We start from the raw sequence: 23,600 nt of genomic DNA, 5'->3' as shown, positions 1-23,600 counted from the left end.
AGTGAACTAGTCACTCTACTGGTTCATTGACCGGTTCAGCTCTCGTAATCTTGGTTGAGACTTGTTATATGTATTTAATTTTTTTAATTTACAAAACAGCAAATCCAATCCAATCCAAACCGCTTGAAATTGGATCGGATCGGATATTTTTAAAAACATCATCCAATCCAAACCGCACTGCAAGTATAATTAACATTCGGATCGGATGAGTTTTTGGCTCAAAACCGATCCAAACCGCACCGCGAACACCCCTAATAGATACATGTTTATTCAAATTTAATATGAGAAGCAATACTTCTAAGAAAATAAGTAAGAGCAACAAAAAAAAGAAAGAAAGAAAGAAAGAAAAAATGCAACATTAAAAAAGATATTTTTGTATTAAGATTAAAATATTATGGTATTATTTTTCTAATACATTATGCATAATTCAAAACTCTCTTTCCTCCTCCTCATCATCATTTTTTTCTCCTTCTTGTTTTACATTTTCATAATTCTTGTTTTATCCTCTTAGTTTATATCAAGGTTAAGAAATTTTGGTATCTAAATTAAAAAACTTCTATATCACAATTAAAAAGTTTCGATACTATTTTTTAATAAATTCTGCATAACTCAAAACTCCTTCTCCTTCTCCTCCTCTTCTTTATCGTCATCATATAAAGGTTGTTTACAAGCCCATGGACACACACGAATGCAGGAATTATAGTAGACTTGCAACTCCTTTATCTGATCGTGGAAGAGTTGATTCTCCATATTAATCTTTTGTGGCAAGTTAGCTCCCATTCAGGCTGGATTTGGAACGCCAGGTCGAAGGGTTACACACTTACACTGCCAAAGAGGGGATATATGCAGCGGCAGAGTTGTTACATATTCAAAATGAGATTCAAACCGTGACGCTCCAGTTCCTTTAACAAACAAACACCCCAGTCCTCACGTTCATTAGTGGCATTGGAGTCCCTTGCCTTAGGAACACCGTACACATACCTCGACGTCTTGACGAGAAAACTTTCTCTCAAACTCTCCATCACCTATATCCATGCTCATCAAAGTCCAATCCAAGTACTCTCTTACGCACCCTAAGTTTTAGAAAATCTTAGGAATTGGATAGAATGTTGGATCTATTTTTAGAAATGGACCAATTTAATTCAAACTCTAACAATTTATATGAATAAGTAAGAAAGAAAATTAAATTATAAAATGTTCTAGTAATAATGATTAATGATTATATACATTTACATTTTGCTATATACATCAATAGACTTTAAGCTGGGGACCCTGTCAAAATTTGGCTTTCAATCCTAGGTATCCACTCATAAAGGATATCATTCACTTGTTCTGGCACCTCATCGTGCGGACAATGGCCTGTAACGTTAGAAGTTTAAAAATTTTGGATATCATTAAAAAATTAAAAGTTAAAAATAGATGAACAAGTATAAAAAGTTATAGTTACCAGCATCCAATTCTTTAATTACAAGTCCATCGCAATGTTCTTTCAGTGTAGCCACCCTGGAACTGGAGTCAGAAATTGGATCTTTCATCCCCTGATAACAAAGAAATCAATAACAAGATACGAAGCTATACCAGAGATTAATTCACATACATATATCATATCAACTTCAAATTTTCTTGCCATTAACGTTAGAGTACCTGTATAATCAGAACCTTTTCCCTGAATTCTTCAATAAGAAAATTAAGAGGTATGGAAAGATTAAAACTGAAGATGCTTTCCACGACCACAGGAGAACCAGGATCATAAGACTTTTACATATGTAAGGAGATGGCAAAATGAGCCATGTATACACATCAGAATAATGCAAAACTCAAAGTGAAGCAAATTACTAAAAAGTAAAAGCCAAGAAGAAGAGGATACTGCTCTTAGCATTTTATTTATGAGCCAATCATCTGCTCTTTCTGTCCGCTGCATGCGAAGTTAAATGCCTCAGAACCAAGCAATATCCACACCAAAAATGTGACACATAATTATACCTTTGAAACACTTACAGTTGGATAACATTTCTTAACTAACTCCTGAATCCGTAACCTCAAATATAGTAGAAGAACACGAGAGCCCAACCAGGAGGTGCCGGAGGTTTTTCTATCCTGAACAGGAAAGCATGTTATAGGACTCGGTAACTGAATTATTTTATAATAAATGATCAAGAGTGTCATATTATTACAAGAAATGCTTTGAGAAATTATAAAATAGATTTGAATTAAATCTAATCAATCATACTAGGTGTGCATAAAAAATCAGACACCAAATCAGCAATTCATATAGAATACATATTAGAATACGAAATATACATATATACACATACATGGTGGCTGATGTGCGCGTAGATTTATCTAATCTAAGAAACAAACTTAACTTGGACCAAATCAATCACCCAAACCCCAACTTCCATTGATGCATTTCGCTCTTTCATTCTATTTTTAATTTGGTGAATCAAAAATCTAGTAATCCGCTACAATAATTTAAAGCAGCAAAATAAATAGTCTCATGCAGAAGTCATTTTCCAGATAAATCAAACAGAAAAAAATCCATGTACTACTACGCTCCAAGTTCTATGGTATAGTTTCAGTTGTTCTGATTTACACTTACTTCAGGTAAAGGTATGTATGTATAACTAGGGACGACATTGCCAGCACTGTTGATTAGGACTACAGATTTGACAAAAACACTCCAAAGACAAGAAACAATGGATACGAAATAACCTGGAGTAAGAAAAACAATATCAAATCATCAACAGCGGATGAAGAGACAAGTAGAAAAAAAATAGAAATGCACCAAGCTCCAAATTTCTGTGTGTGTAAGTGTGAAAAGGACAGATTTTTTTAGAGGAAGTACACCCAATTTATGTAATCATACCACCAATTGAGTTCCCGACAAGGTGGACAGGTTCACCCACAACATCAACAATAAAATATCTCAATAGTTCGGCCCACAAGAGTTCAGTATACACAATATTTGGCTTTTCTGAATTGCCAAATCCTAACAATGTAATAGCCCAAACACGATTTCCAGCTCCAGCTAAACCATTTATGTTGTCACGGTAATGCTCTGCGAAAGCGCCAAATCCATGCACAAGAACAACAGAAGGACCATCATTGCCAGCAACTGTATACTAACAAAACCAGTTTTTGGATTCTTAATTCATTAAATTGACGAAAGAGTTGACTGGCCATTTGGAAATGAATCAATCGTTGAGTATGAGAAATCAGTTGAATACCTGAATAAGAAAACCATTCCATTTCCACATACGTGTTGAGTGTATCCCATCATTGTTTGTTTGATTTCTCAAAGCCATAAGCCAGTACCACTATGTTCCAAAAAATTAAATGAATAGATCATTTGATAAGAAAGGTAAGGGCAAGTTTTCTGTTACAACTAATAAGAAATAACCAAATCAATAAGGCAGAAAAAAAATTGTATTCTAATATAGCAAAATTGCTAAAACTAGCACCTCCTTCGAGAACACAGCATCAACTGCTCCTGCAATTGTGGTAGCTGAATATCCAAAGGGAGATATAAATCCTGCATTTCGTTCTCTCTCATAGTTGATAGCTTCATAGTGTACACTTCTTCTAGATATAATGCCAAGAGATAGAGCAGGACCAACGAGTGCAATAAATGATGCTCCATTCCGACTTTCAGAAGCACGTACTTTTTCATGTATCCTGCACAGATTTAAAGGTGAAAAGACATTTCACTGTTCGTGTTTTTAAACTGACCTCTAGACTCCATACTCAAGACCCTAGAAGATATTAGCCAACAAATAATCACAAAAGCCAGGTTTTTACTACATACTCTTGCCAGTCATCATGAGCTGTTCCCTCGAAATATCTCATATATGCAGCCAAGGCATTTAATACATTGTTTGTTCCACCTCCTACAGCATTACCTTTTTGTGACAGGAAAACAGATTCATTTGATTTCTTTGACTGCAGTTGCCTAGAGTCATAACTTCCTTCACTGCTCTCACTAGACTTCATTATTTTATTCCGTAAAGGTTTCAGCTGATGTCAACTTGATTGAGTTCCACCTCTCTCTCAATCTCCCTTGGTTGCTGGTAATGAAATTCTTTACATCATCATATACAGGAAGAGTACCTATTTCAATGAAAATGTATCATATGACTTTGGCCACTTTACAAGTGCAAGATGTTAAATGGATTACAAAAATGGAAAATATAATATCAAATACTCTTCCAAAAGAAGATTCATGCCAAGTGACAAGAAAAGTCAACTACCACAGAACTCACCCCAGTCCAGTTCCATGTCTGCAGCAGGTAATTTTGACAGCTGAAGTGGTTCAGTTATGGGTAGTCGAAGTTTCTTAAAGTCATCGTACGATGCAGGAAGATTTTGCAGAACCTATTGGATAGTGATAGAAACGACCAAATCAATTATCGACAAGTTAATAAAAGTAATCACCAATTACCACCTATAAATTCTTCAACTCTTGAACAATTTAGATAGCCAAAGAAGCCAAGAATCAATCGGATACCTACATTTACATCATAAAATGGAGTGTTCCATAATTCAATCCTAGGAGCACGTTCTCGAACCGTGACAGGTTTCATACACTCCTTCACAACATCCAAAAGCAAGTACAATTCATACTCCACCTCTTGTTCTGCAAATACACAACTGGCATTCACCTGTTCCACCCTGGGCGATGAATTTGTTCAACAAAAGCAATTGATAATGCTTAATTCAAGATGTCATCATGCACTTTGGCAGAAAAAAGGTTCTCATTATGCACGGATATCTATTGTGGCATCATCAGTAACTAATCAACTAAGTAACTCACAATAAAAGTTAACTAACAGTGTAACTAATCAACTAAAGAAGTAACTAACTAACTGAAGAGTAACAAACTCAAATGCAAGCTGTTGTATGACGTGCTCTGCGTTCCCGAATCTAATCATGAGATTGGAGCCGCGTTCCTTCAAGGAGTTCCTCAAATCTTGCAGCGCGAACAGGAGCAGTTCCAGCATTTCATCAGAGAAACCTGCAATCAGCAATTCAACATGGTGAGATTTCATTCTCCGAAGGGAGTTAAGATCTGAAAGAGTGTTTCGGGCATTCGGCGAATACTGACGAGAGAGGATACGGCGATCGAAGACGTAAAGAGGAAGGAGTGATTGGAAGCTAGAAGCAACGGTGAGGGGCTGAGGGCTGGGTGATCGTGGATTCGGAGGTCGTGCTTGAACCACACAATGGCCGTATTAGCAGTTTGCTGCGCACTAATTTTGAAGGAAGGAGAGCAGCGCCGAGTGTTTGGCGAGAAGGAAAGTGACGGAAAATGAGAAGGAAAATAAGGGAAAGAGAGGAGAGCCATTGGGAAAGAACCACAGAGGAAGAAGAACTCTCAAGTGAAGTGAAGTGGCTCCTGTCCTGTGAACTATAACTGTTTTAGAAAAATAAAAAATATTTAAAAATCCACGTGGAGGGATGTGTGTGAGTGAAGTGTCCATCTGTCATATTTTGGACGGTTACTGGCCGGTTGGACCGGACCGGTAACTTGCCGGTTCGAATAAAACGATGCCGTCTTGTTTATTTGGAAAAAACAAAAAAACAAAAGCAGAACCATTCGACATTCGTGAACCAAACACCCCCCTTCTTCCGCCAATCATTCGTGCACTCCCTGGAGACCTCTGAAGCCAAGGAAAACCCTAGCCCTTCATCGCCGCCGCCGTCCCCAGGTCCTCAGCGCCGCTGCTGCTTCCTCTTCCCCGTGTCGTTTTCATCTTCGCTGGCACGTCGTTTTCATCTTCCTCTTTTCCAGGTTTCTCGGCACGTCGTTTTCATCTTCGCTGGCTTCTCGGCACGGAACCCAGGTTAGTGGGCCTGCTTTCAATTCTTCACCTCCGCTTCTTCCTTTTAATTTCTGAATGTTCGGTCTTCTTCGTTTGAAGTTCTGAAATTGTTGTTCAATTTTTGTTCCATTTTTCTTGTAATGTTTTGTAAATTGTAATTGTCTGCTGCTGATGGATCTGTCTTGTATTTGCTGGTTGCTGATGTCTGTAATTTTTTTTTCAAATTTACTGATGGCTCGATGGCTCTGTTAGTTGCTGATGGCTCTTTAATTTTTTTGTTCAATTTTACTGATGGCTTTGTTTGTAGTTGCTGGTTTTGCTGGGTGAAGGTTTAGTGTTTTGTGATTATTGGTTAATGTTTTGGTTCAGTGTTCTCTCTTTTCCAGATTTCCCTTCTCCCTGTATTTCTGCATGTTGCTGAATTGGTAATCAATAAATTTGCCTTTTTACTGTAAATCGGGACTTTACTAGGATTTGTTAAATTTGTTGGTGTAACTTGAATTTGTTGCTGAATTGCTTCCCAGTCAGGCCTAGTTTGGTAAAGCTTTTATTTTCTAAAAGTAGCTTATAAAAGCTAACTTTTAAAAGATGGTTCTTTAAAAATGGTAGCATTTATGTTTGGTAAATCAAATTAAAAATTGTTTTTAATAAACACAAGCAATAACAATTGCATTTGGTAAAATAGCTTTTAAAATTTAAAAATACTATAATAGATATAAATACAAGCATTAAATTTGAAAATTAGTTAACATATGAGGTTATATTAGACTTTTAAATTTTGAAAAGCACAAGCCAACTTTGAAAAGATCTATCTTAAGTGCTTTCAAAAGTACCCCATCTTTTAAAAACTGCAAGCACAAGCACATGATCTTTTTCATTTACCAAACACAAAATGAGGAGCTTGAGCTTTTAAAAAGCACAAGCACTTCTTCGAAAAGCTTTACCAAACCAAGCCTCACAGAGTCTGGTGATTGATTGGCTTTGCTCATTGATTGTATTTGATGATAAATTTTAAATTGATAACTTTTAAATTTTAAATTTGCACTGCCCATGTTACTGATTCACTGTTCTTTCAGTGCTTTTTGTTGTTAATCATTGTGATGAGCTTTGTTAAAATTTGCGCTGCCTATGTTTAATATTTAAACTCTCAACTTCTCAGCCCTGTTTGATTCTTCATCTCAGGCAATTGAATCAAATCAACCAGGCCTTCCTTTTCTTTTTCTTTTAGTTGATTCTTAATTTTTCTAATATATGTAGCTTTCTGAATCAAAGTGGATCAGATTAGGTAGTTTTCTTGATTTGGGATATTTTCGGAAACGCATTAGAAGAGCTATTTTATTATTATGTTTGCTATAATAATATTCACATGTTCTGTATGCTTGTGATTGTTTGGGTGTTTAGTTGTTTACATTTTCTTTCCAAATCACTTGTTGTGGTTGTTCTTTGAAATAAGGCTTTGCATGTGTGTGTGAGAATATGTGATAAATAAATATACAATAAAATTATTAAAAATTTAATATACAATTTTAAATATTCAAATTCAATAATTTTTAATTTTCTAAAATTTTATAATTTTACATAATAACTTGTTTATATTTTATTACTAAAAATTCACAAAATATTTTTTTTTAAATTATTTCTAAGTTCTAATCTAATAATTAGCAACAATACTCATGGTTTTTTTATTTTAATAAATAAATTAATTATAATAATTATTGAAATAAATAATTTAAAAAATATTTACCAAAATAAATACTTCTCTTTTATTTTATTGGTAAACGAGATAATTTTGTATGTATCTAAACGAAATAAATATTACATGCATTTTTAAAAAAAAGTTTTTGAAAATAATAAAAAATATTAATAATATCAATAATCCAAACTTTTAGCATGCAATTAGTACATGAAAAGGTTGGTAAAAGAAGTTAAAATAGATATGATTGATCAATTAGTACTCAAAAAGGTTGATGGATAGTGGGAAGAGAATTACGTTATCTCCCACTATCCACATGAGAGATAACCGTTTCAATTCTCTTCCCAATATCCCATCAATCTTTCTTAACAATTGGCAAACGGTTATTTTTATTTTTTAAATTTAAATCAATCCAATTGGATCATAATTAAGAAATTTTAGATTAAATTATGATCCAATTGGATTCATTTAAATTTGAAGAATAAGAATAATCGTTTGCCAATTGTTAGGAGAGATTGATGGGGATAGTGAGAAGAGAATTGAAATCTCTCACGTGGATAGTGGGAGATAACAGTGGGAGATAACGTGAGAGATAACCGTTTCAACTCTCTTCCATTATTCCGTCAACTTTTTTGAGGATTAATTGATCAAACTTATCCATTTTAATCTCTTCTACCAATTTTTTTTATGTACTAATTGCATGCTAAAATTTTGAATTATTGATATTATTAATATTTTTTATTATTTTAAATTTTTTTTAAAAAAAATACATGTATCTCGTTTAAACATTTGAATTTTTTTTTTAAATTTTCAAAATCATAAAACATTTCAACAAAGACTTCTCATCAAGTATTCAACAACGAAAACTCATAATCCAAAATTGAAAAATCTAAAATAAAAAAAACTAAATAAAAAAATCCAAACTCAACATCCAAACTAAATTCAGAATCACTTCACCAACAAGCCAACTCAGAAAACAAAATTAACAATAATTCAAATCAACCATCAATTCTAACTCAGAATCCCATCAGCAAAATTAACTCAACAAAAAATTAAGGTTTTGAAAATCGGACCGATTATCGAACCGGTCTAACTACTAATTCACTGGTTTACTGGTCTAATCGGTTCAACCTAAAAATTGTTTTATAATAAAATAATAAATAAATTATAAATAAACACCTTACAACATAATGATAGACAGTATAATTGAATCACAAAAGCATAAAACAGCATCACATCACTATAAAATCACAAAATACAACAGAACAATTAATCAATAATCATACAATCTAGTCAAAATATTTGATGGAGCTCTCTACGAAAATTCCATTTGATGGAGCTGTCCAAAATATTTATAAAATAAGTTCAACTTGTTATGTTGTATTTACTCATAAGCAACAAAAGTTTTACTAATATTATCTTAAACCTCACATGAATGTTGATTAATAGATTAGCATATATTGTATCAAGTTTGCAACAACTAAAGACTTCAATCTATATATCTAGCCTCAGATAGCATAGCAAAATTCAAGTCTCAACATTTGCACAGAAGAACAAGACATGAATAAATCTAAAATTAATTTGTTTCTTCATAGAGCCTCAATATGCTACCTTCATCTTCAAAACGATCTTTAACCATCTCTTACTTTTCTTCATTTAACCACCACCAGTTTGATGGTATAATAGAACTTCCAAGAAATGTTGACTTCAAATTCCTCACATTTAATTAGATATAGACAAAATATCGAACAAAAGGATGAATCAAATTGAAATAGAAAACGTGTGATGAACCAAAGTGATGATTTACACATAATAATATGAATGAAACATGTGAAAACGTGTGATTTGGGTAAAATAAAATTATCACTGAAATTTACTCGTAATCTTTCAGAAAAAAGCTCTCTCAGTTGGAAAAAACTTACGCTCGCTTTATTTACTAATAAAGTAAAAATTTAGAAAAAACATGAAAACATTGATTTAGAGAAAAGAATAATTAAGTATTTATTTTAGTTTAAAAATGTGAAAAACCAACAAGTAATGCAAATCCACAAACCCCAGTAGTTATTGTTTTTATAGACAAGGTGACCGGGTTTACAAGCAAAAAACGAAAAAGGAAAAAAAAAAAGAAAAAAAACGAGAGAGGAAGTCCAAAAATTTTTCACTCATTCGTATAATCCAATTCCTCTTCCTCCTCTGCAGTTTGCAATCTGAGTCTGCATTTCTGCATTCAACTTCTTCAGAAGAGAAGAGGATGGTTCTGTCTCAGAAGATTCACGAAGCTTTCAAGGGCACAGTAGAGAGGATCACGAGCGCTCGATCTGTCTCAGCCTTCAAAGAGAAAGGAGTTCTCAGTGTCTCCGAGTTTGTCACCGCCGGCGACAATCTCGTTGCCAAATGCCCCACTTGGTCCTGGTAAATTTTCCCCCTTTTTTTTCATCCCAAAGATTTCATCTTTCTTAATTAGGGTCCCTGTTACACGATGTTTCCATTCCTCTAATGGCTATTCGTTATTTCCAAAATATATTAAATCTGCTTTCAAGCCTCAAAATTTTACCTCTCAGAAGGGTTTCGACCAAGTTATATAGCTTCGGTCCCTGTAACAAAGGGTTTGGGGTAATATGGGACTTTCTGGGATGATTTGAATCATGTACGTATATTAACTAATAGCAAGCATTAGAAATTTTCATTCATTTGTGTTATGGCAATTGTTAAAGCTCAAAATTAAGGGGTCCTTCTTTTTGTGCCCTCATTAATTGTTAATGTTCTGTTTTTCCATTGCATAATAGGGAATCAGGTGAGCCAAGCAAAAGGAAGCCATATTTGCCAGCGGATAAACAATTCTTAATTACTAGGAATGGTAAGAGTCGAGCTTGGGATGTATTTGTATGTCATACATCTTCTTTGTTCTTGTTATCTTCAGTCTAGTTTGAACTGTATTATGTTGCTCTTTCTGTCCTTAAAGCTAGAAAGTTATGATACCTGTATTTCCTTGAGGTTTCTCCTGAATTTGTTATCTATGGCTGTCCTCATTAATGCTGGTTTATGAAGTTGCTTAACACTTGATAGTGCCGTGTTTGCGAAGAGCTGCATCTGTTGAAGAAGAATATGAAGCGGCTGGAGGAGAAGTTCTACTTGATGATGAAGAAAATGATGGATGGCTAGCAACTCATGGAAAACCTAAAGGTATGTATGTTGCTAGAGGCATTATTCTAGGGTTGTGTTACATTGCCTTACACAAGCTTGGGGTTAGGTTAGTCCACTACTTAAAATAACCCCCACAATCTTAGTGCAATAATGGTTTTGTAGTATTGGCTTTTTACAAATATAGACTTTTCCCGAAGTTAGTTAGTATTATGTTCATTAAATGCAAGTGGTGAGGGAGCAGCATCGCAGATCGATGTCAACATGAGACTCTCATGTCGAGCTTCTGGGCATGCCACAACCCCCATCTAATCATAAACTTCCACTTTTCTTTCCCTAAAGCAGACTCTTACCAATTTTTTCCACCCTCGTCATCTATGTTTCAATCTGTGCTCATTGTTGTGACCAGATGTCGTTTCTGTGTTTCGTTGTATTCCCCAATTCTGCTTCTCCTTTTGACGAAAAAGAGAATGAATGATCAAGTTGCTCCATTGACATACTCACATAAGCATATTGGGATGGCCAATCAAATCCTTTAATAATCTGTTTTCCACCTTGGAACTGCTCCCCTCCGTCCCACCCTCCACCCACCCACCACAACCACAATGAAAAAAAACCCTTGACGGGCTTTCCATACTTGAATTAAGTTCTTCCCACTTGTGAGTGGCATACCAGCAAATGTCCTGGTAGACAGATAACTTTTTCTTCCCTTAAGTCCAGTGTGGCTAGCTCACCTCCAGCCTACAAAGACCTAAGGATTTATCTGCAAAATATTGAAATCTCCAAATTTTCAAATAAATTTTCAAGCTACTAACCAGAATTGAAATAATTACCATTGAAATTGAAATAAAATCTGTTCTATGGTTATGAGCATGAGTTATGCATCTGTTTATAATATTTTTTTATACAGGACTAGCATAACTCCCAAACTTGTGGGAGTAACAAAACAAGAGTTTCTATTCTATATCAGTATATTGTGATTTAGTTCTAATCCAATTCCCTGATGCTCATACCTTACACCTTTATTACTTTTTATTTCTTTCTTTGAAGAAACCAAATCCGACGAGGAAGAGGACTTACCTTCCATGGAAAGCCTAGAAATCAGCAAAAAGGAACTTGTTAAGCAAATTTCATCCTACATGGGAGGTGATGAGGAAGACGATATTCCGGATATGGCTGAGTTTGAAGAAACTGATAACATTGTTACAGATCCTGTAAGTTGGGTATCAATTTCTAGGAAGCTAGATTGTTGTTTCCTAACTGTTATACATCTGTATTTGGACTGAAAAGTGAAGTTTTATTGAATCACATGAAAGAGAACAGAAATATGTATCGACTGTCATATGCAGATGTATTCTCATACTATGCTTGTTGTAAGAGTCTTTTTAGGCTGGTCTGACCTTGCAATATTTGTTGGAATTAAAATGATAGGTAGGCTGTAGGCAATTACAACCTGAATGTGAGCTCTAACTCAATTTTTTATTTTAATACTTTTGATTTTTTATTTGCATAAATTGTAATAGTAATATATTATTTCAAATAATTCTCCACTAGTTTACTTATTTTTTATTAACTATATACTTTCATTGTTTACTTGTTTAGTACTGATTTAAGAAATATGATTGTCATTATTTACTCTTCAGTCTACATATCTAGTGGCTCATGAACCTGATGATGATAATATTCTACGAACCCGAACTTACGACATCAGTATCACGTAAGACGAGTTTCAAACTTACAGTGTAACTTTTCATTATTGCCATTTTGTTCCTGAACAAACTGCTACTTTTGATATCAGAGAAGACTGGGTATCTTTTCCTGACATATCGCACAAGTGCTAAGATTTTCCTGAACGAACTGTTGGAGGATATTTATTCCTGACATATTTGTACTTCTCCTATTTTCTTTGTTGTATCTTGTTCTTTCAGTCAGATAGAAAGGACTATTTTGTATTTGAAACAGTCTTTAGACAATAATTTGAATAGTTCTATTGCAGGTATGATAAATATTATCAAACACCTCGAGTATGGCTTACCGGGTATGATGAGGTTTGTTTTCCACGATCTTTTTTTAACTATATATATTCATTCACTTTTGTCAGTCTATAAGCCTACGATGAACCTACCTGGACAACTAATGTTTGCTTATTTTAAGTAGTGGATATAAATGATGTGAATATCCCGAACTGGGGGCTCAGGGGGTGGGTTGATAACAGTTCCTTAATCTTTTTTCATTTTTATACCTTGGAAACTTAGTTCACTGGTTTATGATCCCATCTTTCCATCTTGCAGTCAAGGATGCTTTTGCAACAAGAACTTGTCCTTGAAGATGTTAGTCAGGACCATGCTCGCAAAACGGTGAGATATGACATGAATTGTTTATGTGAAAGATATTTTATCAAAATTCAATACGATGTTTATTGTTGGATGAATCATTTTGAGGTATAGATCATAGTTACATGCTTAAAGGGTAAAACTATTAAGCTTAATACTTCCTATGTTTTTAACCCCTCTATTTATCAATTTATAGTTTGCTAAACTTAAGTTAATACGTTATTGTTCTAACATGAAATATATACAGGTAACAATTGAGGACCACCCTCACTTGCCTGGTAAGCATGCATCTATTCATCCATGTCGACATGGAGCAGTGATGAAGAAAATCATTGATGTTTTGATGTCACGTGGGGTTGAGCCAGAAGTTGACAAGTAAACCCTTTCTGTCCAAGATATTATTGCTTTCATAGAAACGTAATTAAAATCTTCCACATGGTGATATAAACTGGATTTTTCTTTTAATAAATCTAAAGCAACATTGTCTGTAATTGTTTACAACATCCATACAAATATTGTTTCCTCATTAGCTTCACAATTTTTTATTTATTGCTTATGTAATTACCGGCTTTCAGGTGATGGAATATTTGATTATGGAATCTGCCTAAAGATTGTTTGTAGCATATAGTCAAGCATGCATCTGTTTTTTGTTCAATAGTCATTCACCCCTTTCCTAGTTTCCGTGGTTAATTATATTATGTTCCTCGAGATAGGGGCAACTTTATATGCTTGAGATGCCATATTGGATTCCAACATGTATGCTTGTGCCTGTTAATTTTACTTCAACCACTCCGTACGACTTGAATTCCCATAAATAATGACTTGTTTTTAGGATAATCACATTTTATTGGCATAACTAAATATAAGTAATGTATTTGTGTAGGTACCTGTTCTTATTCTTGAAGTTTATGGCCTCTGTAATTCCAACTATTGAGTATGATTACACAATGGACTTTGATCTTGGTAGCTCCAGCAACAACTGACTAAGGTAACTGATTTTTATTTATTTTCCTTAGTATCATAACATGGCTTTTTTCTTTCATTCTTATATTCTTTTTTTTTTTTTTTTCAGATGGTAGCATTCAAGTATAACTGGGGAATATACTCCATTGTTGATTTCCTATTGGATCCAATGCAGAAACACTCGGTCCTTTTATCTTGTTTTGTTGGTTTGTTGCGCATGTATTCAGATTGCGAATAAACCTTGCTGTTGTTGCCAAGTGTACATGTCATGTAAATTAAAGCCACGTTAGTGTGGTTTGGTTACGGTCTTTGTACATACTAGTGTATGTTACCGTACAGGATAATACATAAAATTATATAAAAAATTTTATTAAAAAATTAAATAATATATATATTAATTATTATTATAAATATTTTATAAAGTTATAATTAAAATCAAATTCTTAGAATTTTAATATTAAAATATTAAAAATAATTAGTATTTGTCTTAATCAATTTAAATTTGTTAAGTGATTATCTCACTCGTCCGCTTAAACAACTATTAGGAGTTAGAATTTCGCCTTGTGTATATAGCAATCTATTAGCTAGCGATAAACTTTTAATAAATGGGGTATTAATACGTGGTTAGACTTGGTAGGAGTTTCCAAATACGGGGATACTCGACCCGTCTATACCCAAATGGAAAGAGTAACAACTTGACCCGAGTCGGGAGGTGTAACCGCCCTGGATATATACATATATACACTTTTTAGGAATTAGAATTTGTTTTACATCACAGATTCAGTGATTCATAACTTCAATCTATACTCTATAACCACGCAAGATAAATTCATGCATCCTCACCCAGAATCTTCTTTTTCTCGGCTTCTTCACAAAAAATCGCATAACTCTCATTATTGTTATTGCTGAGTCCATCGCCGCCTACCCTTTCACAACTCCCATCTTCCTTCACAGTCATAGACAGACCCACATTTAATATAAAGGGGCATTTCCCCCACAATTTTTTAAAAAAAATTAATACTTATATACATATATACCATTTATTATATTATATTTGTCTCAAAATAAAATATAAATAGTTCTTTTGTATTTTATATTAAAAAATATTTTTTTAACTTAACACATAATAATAATTGTATTGTTAAATTTGATTTAGTATGAAATAAAAATAAATAAACTCAAAAAATAGTGATAATTAATTTCATTATATTAGTTAATTAATTAATAATTAAATTAAAACTTAATTTTCTAATTAAATAAAACTTAAATTATTAGTGATTTTTTAAAAATTGTTTAAGATAAAAAATATATTATCTATATATTAATATACTGTAATTATTTTGGTTAAAAAAAATTTATTTATACTATAAAAATTATAATAAGTAGATTTGATAATTAAATATGAGATAATAAAAATTAAAATAATTGTTTAAAAAAATATATAAAAAATAATATCTAATCATGTTAAAAATAAAAAAAAGTCTTTATAAATATTTTTTTGTTATTTTAAATATTATACTATGGGTATGAAATTATATTTTTATTATTTTAAATATTATAATAATGATTGTGTATATATTTCTAGTTCTTATCAATATGTATTAGATTGTTCTAATTTTAAAATTTGAATATATCTAAACAAATTTAGATTGGTCAAGTGATCAACTTAGTCGTTCGCTTAAGTAAGTCTTGAGGGTTTGAATTCCGTCTCGTATGTATAGCAACTCGTTGCCGGCCAATTGTAGATTCTTAAATAGAATTTATATTCATGATAGATTAGTCCTTAATTTGTTGGGTATCATGGGACGCAAAAAAAAATATTTATACCTAAATTTTATTATATTTTTGCCCCCGTTACTAACTTTTTCTGGGTTCGTCACTATTCACAGCTCATGTCATCATCGCTGCTCATTCCGTTACCGTTGTTGTTGAGCCCGTCGCCACCTTTCTCCTGTCGAGTCCCTTCCCTCCCTTCCCCTCTCTCTCCCTCTTCCTCCCTCATTGTGATTCTGTTAAGTCCTTTTCTTCTTCTTCTACAGACTCATCACTTAGTCACCGTCGCTATGAGCCTGGATGTTGCCGTTGCAGTTTCATCTGAGTCTGTCACCGAATAAAATAGAATTTTTATTTAAGTTGAAAATAGACATGCATGAGATCATTTTTGTATGTAATTTCTGAATTTTCTCATCCAAATTTGATCTATGTGGTTGAGTATTTTAGTATGGGATTATCGTGGTTTTGTTGCGACACTAATGTGATAAAAGTTTCGGTAATTTCATAACTAATATATGAGATAGACTAAATTATTAAAATAATAAGAGAAATAACATTCAGATTTACGCGTAAAATTTATAAGAGGTGATTATCTCAGAAAAAATATATATTTATAACCCAAGTAGAAGATTGTTAGGAAATTATTATTTCTTAATATATTTATGGACAATACATATATTAATTATAATCGCAAATTAAGTAATTTCACATTAAATGACTTATATAACAGTTATCTCATTTATTGTCATAAATGTTGAATTAAATAAGTCATTATTAATTTGATTTGGATAAATGAGATTAAAATCATAGATACTATTTTATTTGAGTTTTAGGGTTTAATGAGTGTCACACTCAAATATAAATAATGACTTCAGAATTTTGGTTTCCAACACATCAAATTCGCTTTCGTAGCTCTTTTTCCACAATAAAATTGTGATTCAGTCCTATAAAAAATATAGAAGGTTTTAGTTGACGAAGATCAAAGAACCACAAGATAATTATAATTAATTTAATCAAATAATTAATTTTAATATAATTAATTTTAATTAAATAATCAAATAAATTGAATATAAATATGTTTAATCTAATCGTATAAAAAAATAGTAGATTTTCTACTATTAGACATATATATATAGAGAGAGAATAAAATATCACTTTAAAATGAGATTATTATTATTAATGACATATAAATATTAAAATTATATTAATACATTAATAGAAATATATTATTATAATAAAAAATTGCAAGAATTAAAATAATTGAAATTTATTAATTTTTATTAGTTAAATTAGTATAAAATAAGAAAGAGATGATTATTCAAATTAAATAAATTAAAAAATATTATTGAACAAAGTAAATGTCACAATAACTATATTATTAATTGAAAAAAAATCAATTTAATCAATTCAAATTTTTATTGAATATAGATAATTAAAGATCATCAATGAATTAAAATAAATAGGATATAATATATTAAAGAACAATTTTGGTAGTATAAATAATAAAATTAAATTATTATATACAATTTTTATTTTTTACCTTATTATGATTGAAGTTAACATTAATGATAAAAAAACTAATTTTAAATAGTCCTAATTTGTATTTTACAATATAATTAAAGCACAATTCATAATTTTTTATTTTGTGATTAATAAATATTTTTAAAATTTTTTTGTTAAATCTTCTGTATTTTATGATTGATAAATTTTTTCTACAAAACACAAATTTATGATAAATTATTATAATCATAATTAATTAAAAAATCAAGAAAAATTATAAAAAAATCAAATAAAAGATAAAAATTGAGTGAAAATTTATTTTGAAACTAAAAATTTGTTAATTGTGCTAGAAATTCTAAAAATTTGTATCTTATTATATAATCAATTTTATTACTCACTCTAACTTTATTATGCATTTATTGTATCTAAAAAAGTATATAATGTTACACTTATTTTAAAAAAGATGAAACTCTTCAAATACACGGTATAATATATAATTTAAGAATAATAAAATAAAAATATTTAGAATTTTATAATAGTATTTAAAATTTTCAATGATGATAATACAAAGTGTTTAAATCGACCAAATGAATTCAATAGTTATCCTTTGCACATGTTATTTAAATTTGAATTTTAAAATTTAATTTGTATCTTTTTTTCCTTAATATAAATTATTTTTATAAAAAATAGAGAAAAAAAATTATTAGACCAAAAAAATATCCTATAATAAAATTATTATAAGGACATTTATAATTAGAGAAGAAAAGAATAAAAGTATTAATAATAATTAAGAAAAAAAACGAAGTTTGTATTAAAGAATGTTAGAAAAAAATAAAGTTCATATTAATAATAATAATGCTGAAGAATGATGTTGCTGTTTTAGACTTCTAATCTTCATCTTTTGGCCATCTTTTTTTTCTTTTCTTTGCTTTTTTTTTTAAATTATCAAGTCATAAAAAAATAAAAAATAATTCAAGAAAACGAAAATAGTAAGATCAATAGTAACTATACAAATCAAAATACATAGGAGAAAAACAAACTATTATAGGATAGAATTAACATGAATATATTTTATCATTAAATAAACAAAGTTAACGCACAACAAAAATAAGAAGAAATAGTAGTATTTATTGAAGAGGGAAAAAACAAATATAATTAAAATTCGTACATTCAAAATGTGTTTAAACTTTGAAAAATGAGATGAGAAATGAGAATATACAGACACTTGCCTTTAATGAATCTGTTTACACCATTCAACTCAATGTTCTTTAACTTTCTGTTTTCTTCTCTTCTATTTTATATGAATTTATCAGTACTAAATATACATCACATAAAGTATTTTTTAACTCCATCATAATCTATATATTATCTTTGCTAAACAAAATATGAAAGGAAAAAAAGACGTAAATAAATTGAAGTTATTATTATTTAAAGAGAAAAGGATAGTTTAGTATTTTTGTATTTTAAATTAATTAAGATATAAATGAAAGATAATGTTAATTTATAAAAGTTAAATTAAAATTAACTCAAACATTGATATTTAAATTATAAAAAAATTGATTTTCATATTTTATAAAATATCATATTGAGGGTAATTGTAAATATGACGCTACTTAAAATTAAATAAAATAACACAGATAAACCAAATAAAAAAAATAAAAATAACTTAATCTTATATAAAATTCACCTATAAAATTCTATACCAAAAAATGAATTTAATTTTAATATATTAATAATATAAAATATTTTATATAATCATTCAATTCAATTAGATTTATCTATTTAGATCATTATTATTAAAAAATAAATTTAAAATACCGATCGACATACAATTACTTTAAATTAAGCAACAATTATCAATATTATATAAGGGACACACTATTCCACTAAGAGTGATTGTCATAAGGAATAATTTTTCAATTTTCTATACTAATATTGAAAAGTTTATATAATACTATATAATAATATTATCATTATTGATCAATACTATATGATATCAAAACAAAAAAATCACCGTACTAATATAATATTATCAATATTATATAAATCATCTTTATAATTATTTTTTGTGCGTATATAATATTTAATTAACACATTAAAATATATAATATTTCATTAATACATATATAATATAAAGTGATTTACAAATTATTTTATTGAATATTATAAATTAGAGTGATTTATAAATTATTATTAATTCATATATAATGTATAATTAAATTTAATAAATTTAATTAGAATAAATAATAAATTATTTATTTTATTTCAGGTTTTATAAATGAATAAATTAATTAACTAATATAACAAATTACAATTAATGTAGTAAAATTAATCAAATAATATATATTATAATAAATTATATTGATATTTAAATATTTAATCAAATTAATTAGCTGATATAATTAAATCATAGTAATAAATTATATTAAATGAGTTAAAATAATTAAATCGAAAAACACTCTTCGAAATATGCCACATCAGCTCTATCATTAAGTGTAGAAATTCGATTTTTATATAATAGAATAGATATAGCTGACTCTATATCACTCTATAATGAAATATATGGCAGCCAATGCTTATCGTTACATTCCCCCTAACTTCTATTTTAAAAAATTCATAGATTTCATTAAGATAACAAGAGTTACAATTAGGACCACTTGAGTCGGCAGTAATAGAAGAAATGAGATTTTCCAACAAAAATTAACCTAGAGAGAATGATAATCAAATAGAAGTCACTACTCACTTGTGTAAATTACACTAATGTGCGGCGAAATTTGTAGATGATTTTGCTTAGTCGCTTGTGCTCTTTATGGATAGGAAATTGAGTGTTAAATGAAGATCAAAATGTGTCACGTTACATGGTTTTTAAAAGCGAATCACTTCCTTAATGTTGAGCTTGTTAAGCTATTATGTACGTTTTTGTAGTGAAATGTTGTTTAGAAGAAATTCATGTAACGAAGGAGTATCTAATTCCTAAATTCAAGATGAAATTGATATAATATTAGATATAAAGGTGCATAAGAATGAAGTTAGTCAATCTTATTATATCATAAAGATATTGAAAAAGTTTAATTATTTCACAATTGAAGAATTCAATACACCATATGATCCTAATTTTAAATTAGAAGAAAACATAGAAAGACTTATAGCACAATTAGAATATGCTAGTGCTATAGAAAGTCTAATGTATACAATGCATTATTGTACCAAATCTAATATAGTATTTGCTGTGTATAAATTATCAAGGTTTACAGAATAACCTAGCAATCAACGTTGAAAAGTTATAACAAGAGTTTTTGGTTATTTCAAGAAAATCATAAACTTGGATTACATTATAGTGATTATCCCACAGTTTTAAAAGGTTATTCCGACAGCTGGATTACAAATTTTAGTGATAACAAATAATGGATTTTCATCCTAGGTGATGGAGCTATAAGTAGGGACTCAAATAAACAAACATGTATTACACATTATACTATAGAGGTTGAGTTTGTAACTTTATCAGCTATAGGTAAAGAAGCGGAATGATTAAGAAATTTGTTATATGATATAAAGTTGTGGCCACAACAGATGATAGCCATTTCAATCTTTTGTGATAGTGAATCAACCTTGTCTCGAGCATATAATAAGGTTTATAATAAAAAGTCTAGACATATATGTTTGAGACATGAGTTTGTGAGGCAACTAATAGATGATGGTCTAATTACCATCACTTGTGTAAGATCTCAAAAAAATTTAGCTGACCCTTCAACTAAAGATTTATCAAGGAATAAATTCAAAGAGACTACTGCTAAAATAGGATTAAAACCTATTGTTGTTAAATGATGAGAACCTAACCTTATTCTAGTAGACCATTATTTTCAAGGTTTAATGGGTAATAACAAGTTATTTAGCAACTGGAGTACTGAGGTATAAGATTTAGTGATATTTAGTGATAAATTAGGAGAGTGAGTTAAAACTGTTAATGAAATTATAATATTAAAAGATTTTACCTATATGAATATAGGAGTGATGCCGCTCTAATCAAGAATTTTAGAGGTTTTATTCTTGTAAATATTTATGAAATCATGATGAGTATAAGGTCATATATGTGCTTAAAATTATAAACTTTTAAACTTGAAAATATATAAGTAATGTGTGTGATTTTTGGTACTAACATATGAAGTATATGTTTAATCGATTAGACACCTATTACTTCGTTAGAATTTTAAAATTTACACTAAAAAATGTTTAATTTTAATTACATTCTTTATGCATATATTTATATGATATTTAAATTTTATAAATAATAAAAAATTAAAAAATATTTACAAATTTATAATATTATTATTTTTAATAATAATAAAGTGATTAACTGTTATTAACCGTTTAGCATGGTATAAATAATAACGGTAATACTTTTTGTATTAAATCATTGTATATTTGACAAAAGGATATTTTTTGTGTGTGTTTCATAAAGAAAAAAAATATGTACATTAATAAGATATATTTATTAAATTTAGAACCCACTGAAAAAGTCACAACTATTTACAAGCTGAGAAACTAATGTAAATTTGACACATGACAGAAGTTGGCTAGAAAGAATTGTCATTTGACTCCCTAATAAAAGCAAATCAAGTAACTGAAGGATAAATTTGTTGAAACTGTGAAGTACTGAAGAGGAATTTCCTTTTTTTTTTCTTTTTTTTGTACACTCCATTATTTTTATTTTGGGTCTTGAGTTATGCCCCCACACCCTGTAACCCAACCCACATACCCACTCGAATAATCTTTCGAATTCCCATGAAGCTGGCGAAATTCAAATTGTAAAGAACCCTCCATCGAGATTTCAAAAATCAAAATAAACCACAAAAGTGACAAAACATAAAGAACTCTATATAACAATAATTGATTCTCCAATCTCCTTCGGTGGTTACTTTTCGAAAATAGTTTATGACAGGTTTTTAAAATTTATAACACTTGCATTTGATAAAATTACGTTAAAAATAATTTTTAATAAATATAAGTACTACAATTATGTTTGATAAAATAATTTTTAAAAATTTTAAAAATTTTAATAAACATATTTATAACAAAAAATAATTTTTTAAATTTTTTAAAATTTTATATAATATTTTAAAATAAAATAATTATAAAATAAACAATTCATAATAAACATAAACATAATAAATAATTTTTTTATATAAATAAAATTATATATCTATATTTATATATATATGTTGTTATTATAATTTTGATTAATGTTCATTAAATTGGTGTAAAAAAATTTTATGATTGATTTTCATAAACCAGATCTCCTTCTTCATGTTTTAAAAAACAAAGAAAAACAAATATTTACTAAAAAATACAAAAATAACACACAAAAAATAATATAAATAGATAGAAGTTCATACCTAATACGTGATAGAGATGTATTTGTGTTGAAATTATGAAGATTATGTTGAAAAAATATGAAGATTGTGTTAGAATGTGTGAAGGTTAGATTGAAAAATTAGAAATATATGAGGATTCCAATGATAATATAATAGGAAAAATATGTGTAGAAAAATAAATAAAATCTGGTGTTAATAACTAATAATGGTAATTTTGAATATTTATTATATTAGATTTTTTTTAATTTTGATAAACACAAGTAAACTTTAAAAAGCTCTTTTTTAAGTGTTTTCAAAAACACCCCTAACTTTTAAAAGACACAAGTACAAACACTTGGACTTTTTAATTTACCAAACATAAAATGAGGTTCAAAAAATTTTACCAAACCCAACTTAAATTACACATAACAAAGTTAAACCCTAAAGTAGTCCCTGAGATTCACAAAATGCACCGATTTGGTCCCTGACTTCTCAATTGCACTATTTATGTCCTCGAGATTGAAAAAAATGCACCTAGTTGGCCCCTTCCCCCTTTTTCGTCCAAACTCCTTCCCGGTGGCAGTGATGTGGCAATTTTTTGCCATGCTGGACATCCCAACGGTTACATGACGTGGCTACCGAAAGTTTGTAACCCAATGTGGTCCCTAAGCCCCTTTTTAACCCTAACTGCTGATGGAGTAGGGTACTTCTTCCCTGTTCGTTTGCTTCGTCGTTGCTGTGCTGGGTGGAACGATGGTTGGACGTGCAAATGAGGAAGACGGGAGTTCTATTCGATCGATGACAAGGACGCCAAGTCACATCAGAGTCTCACGAGTGCCAGAGCTTTCGATAGCCATGGAGTGTAATGAATTTGTGCATGGTGAAAATGATTTGGTTTCGTAGTCATAGTAGAGGTAAGTGTTAAGCATCTTGTTTATTTGTTTGTTGTTAAATGTGTTTGTTTGGCTGCTGAGAAAATTGAAGCATGAAAAAAAGAAAAGAAAAATGAGTTTTGATTCTTTTGGGA

General features: G+C 30.0%; 1 protein-coding gene and 1 pseudogene across 1 annotated transcript; one reads left to right on the top strand and one right to left on the bottom strand.

The window, feature by feature from the left end:
• Positions 1-1,182: 1,182 nt before the first annotated feature.
• On the bottom strand, positions 1,183-5,389 carry LOC112751355 (uncharacterized; annotated as a pseudogene).
• A 176-nt stretch (positions 5,390-5,565) lies between these two features.
• Positions 5,566-14,332, top strand: LOC112751361 (autophagy-related protein 3). The gene is made up of 11 exons (XM_072220477.1): positions 5,566-5,840; positions 9,712-9,924; positions 10,299-10,369; positions 10,579-10,695; positions 11,704-11,867; positions 12,297-12,370; positions 12,650-12,701; positions 12,945-13,010; positions 13,234-13,361; positions 13,870-13,974; positions 14,059-14,332. The coding sequence occupies exons 2-10, from the start codon at positions 9,764-9,766 to the stop codon at positions 13,967-13,969; spliced, it is 933 nt and encodes a 310-aa protein (XP_072076578.1). The 5' UTR covers positions 5,566-5,840; positions 9,712-9,763; the 3' UTR covers positions 13,970-13,974; positions 14,059-14,332.
• Positions 14,333-23,600: the final 9,268 nt, after the last annotated feature.

This window comes from Arachis hypogaea, chromosome 2 (genome assembly GCF_003086295.3).
Source record: "Arachis hypogaea cultivar Tifrunner chromosome 2, arahy.Tifrunner.gnm2.J5K5, whole genome shotgun sequence".
NCBI classification, from domain to species: Eukaryota; Viridiplantae; Streptophyta; class Magnoliopsida; order Fabales; family Fabaceae; genus Arachis; species Arachis hypogaea.
This window is presented reverse-complemented; position numbering and strand designations above follow the sequence as displayed.

What these genes read in the sequence shown, in the direction of transcription:
- LOC112751361 (XM_072220477.1), top strand. Translation starts at nt 9,764, where the DNA reads ATGGTTCTGTCTCAGAAGATTCACGAAGCTTTCAAGGGCACAGTAGAG. An exon ending in AAATGCCCCACTTGGTCCTG is followed by an intron (nt 9,925 to 10,298) that starts GTAAATTTTCCC and finishes ATTGCATAATAG; the next exon opens with GGAATCAGGTGAGCCAAGCA. An exon ending in ATAACATTGTTACAGATCCT is followed by an intron (nt 11,868 to 12,296) that starts GTAAGTTGGGTA and finishes TTTACTCTTCAG; the next exon opens with TCTACATATCTAGTGGCTCA.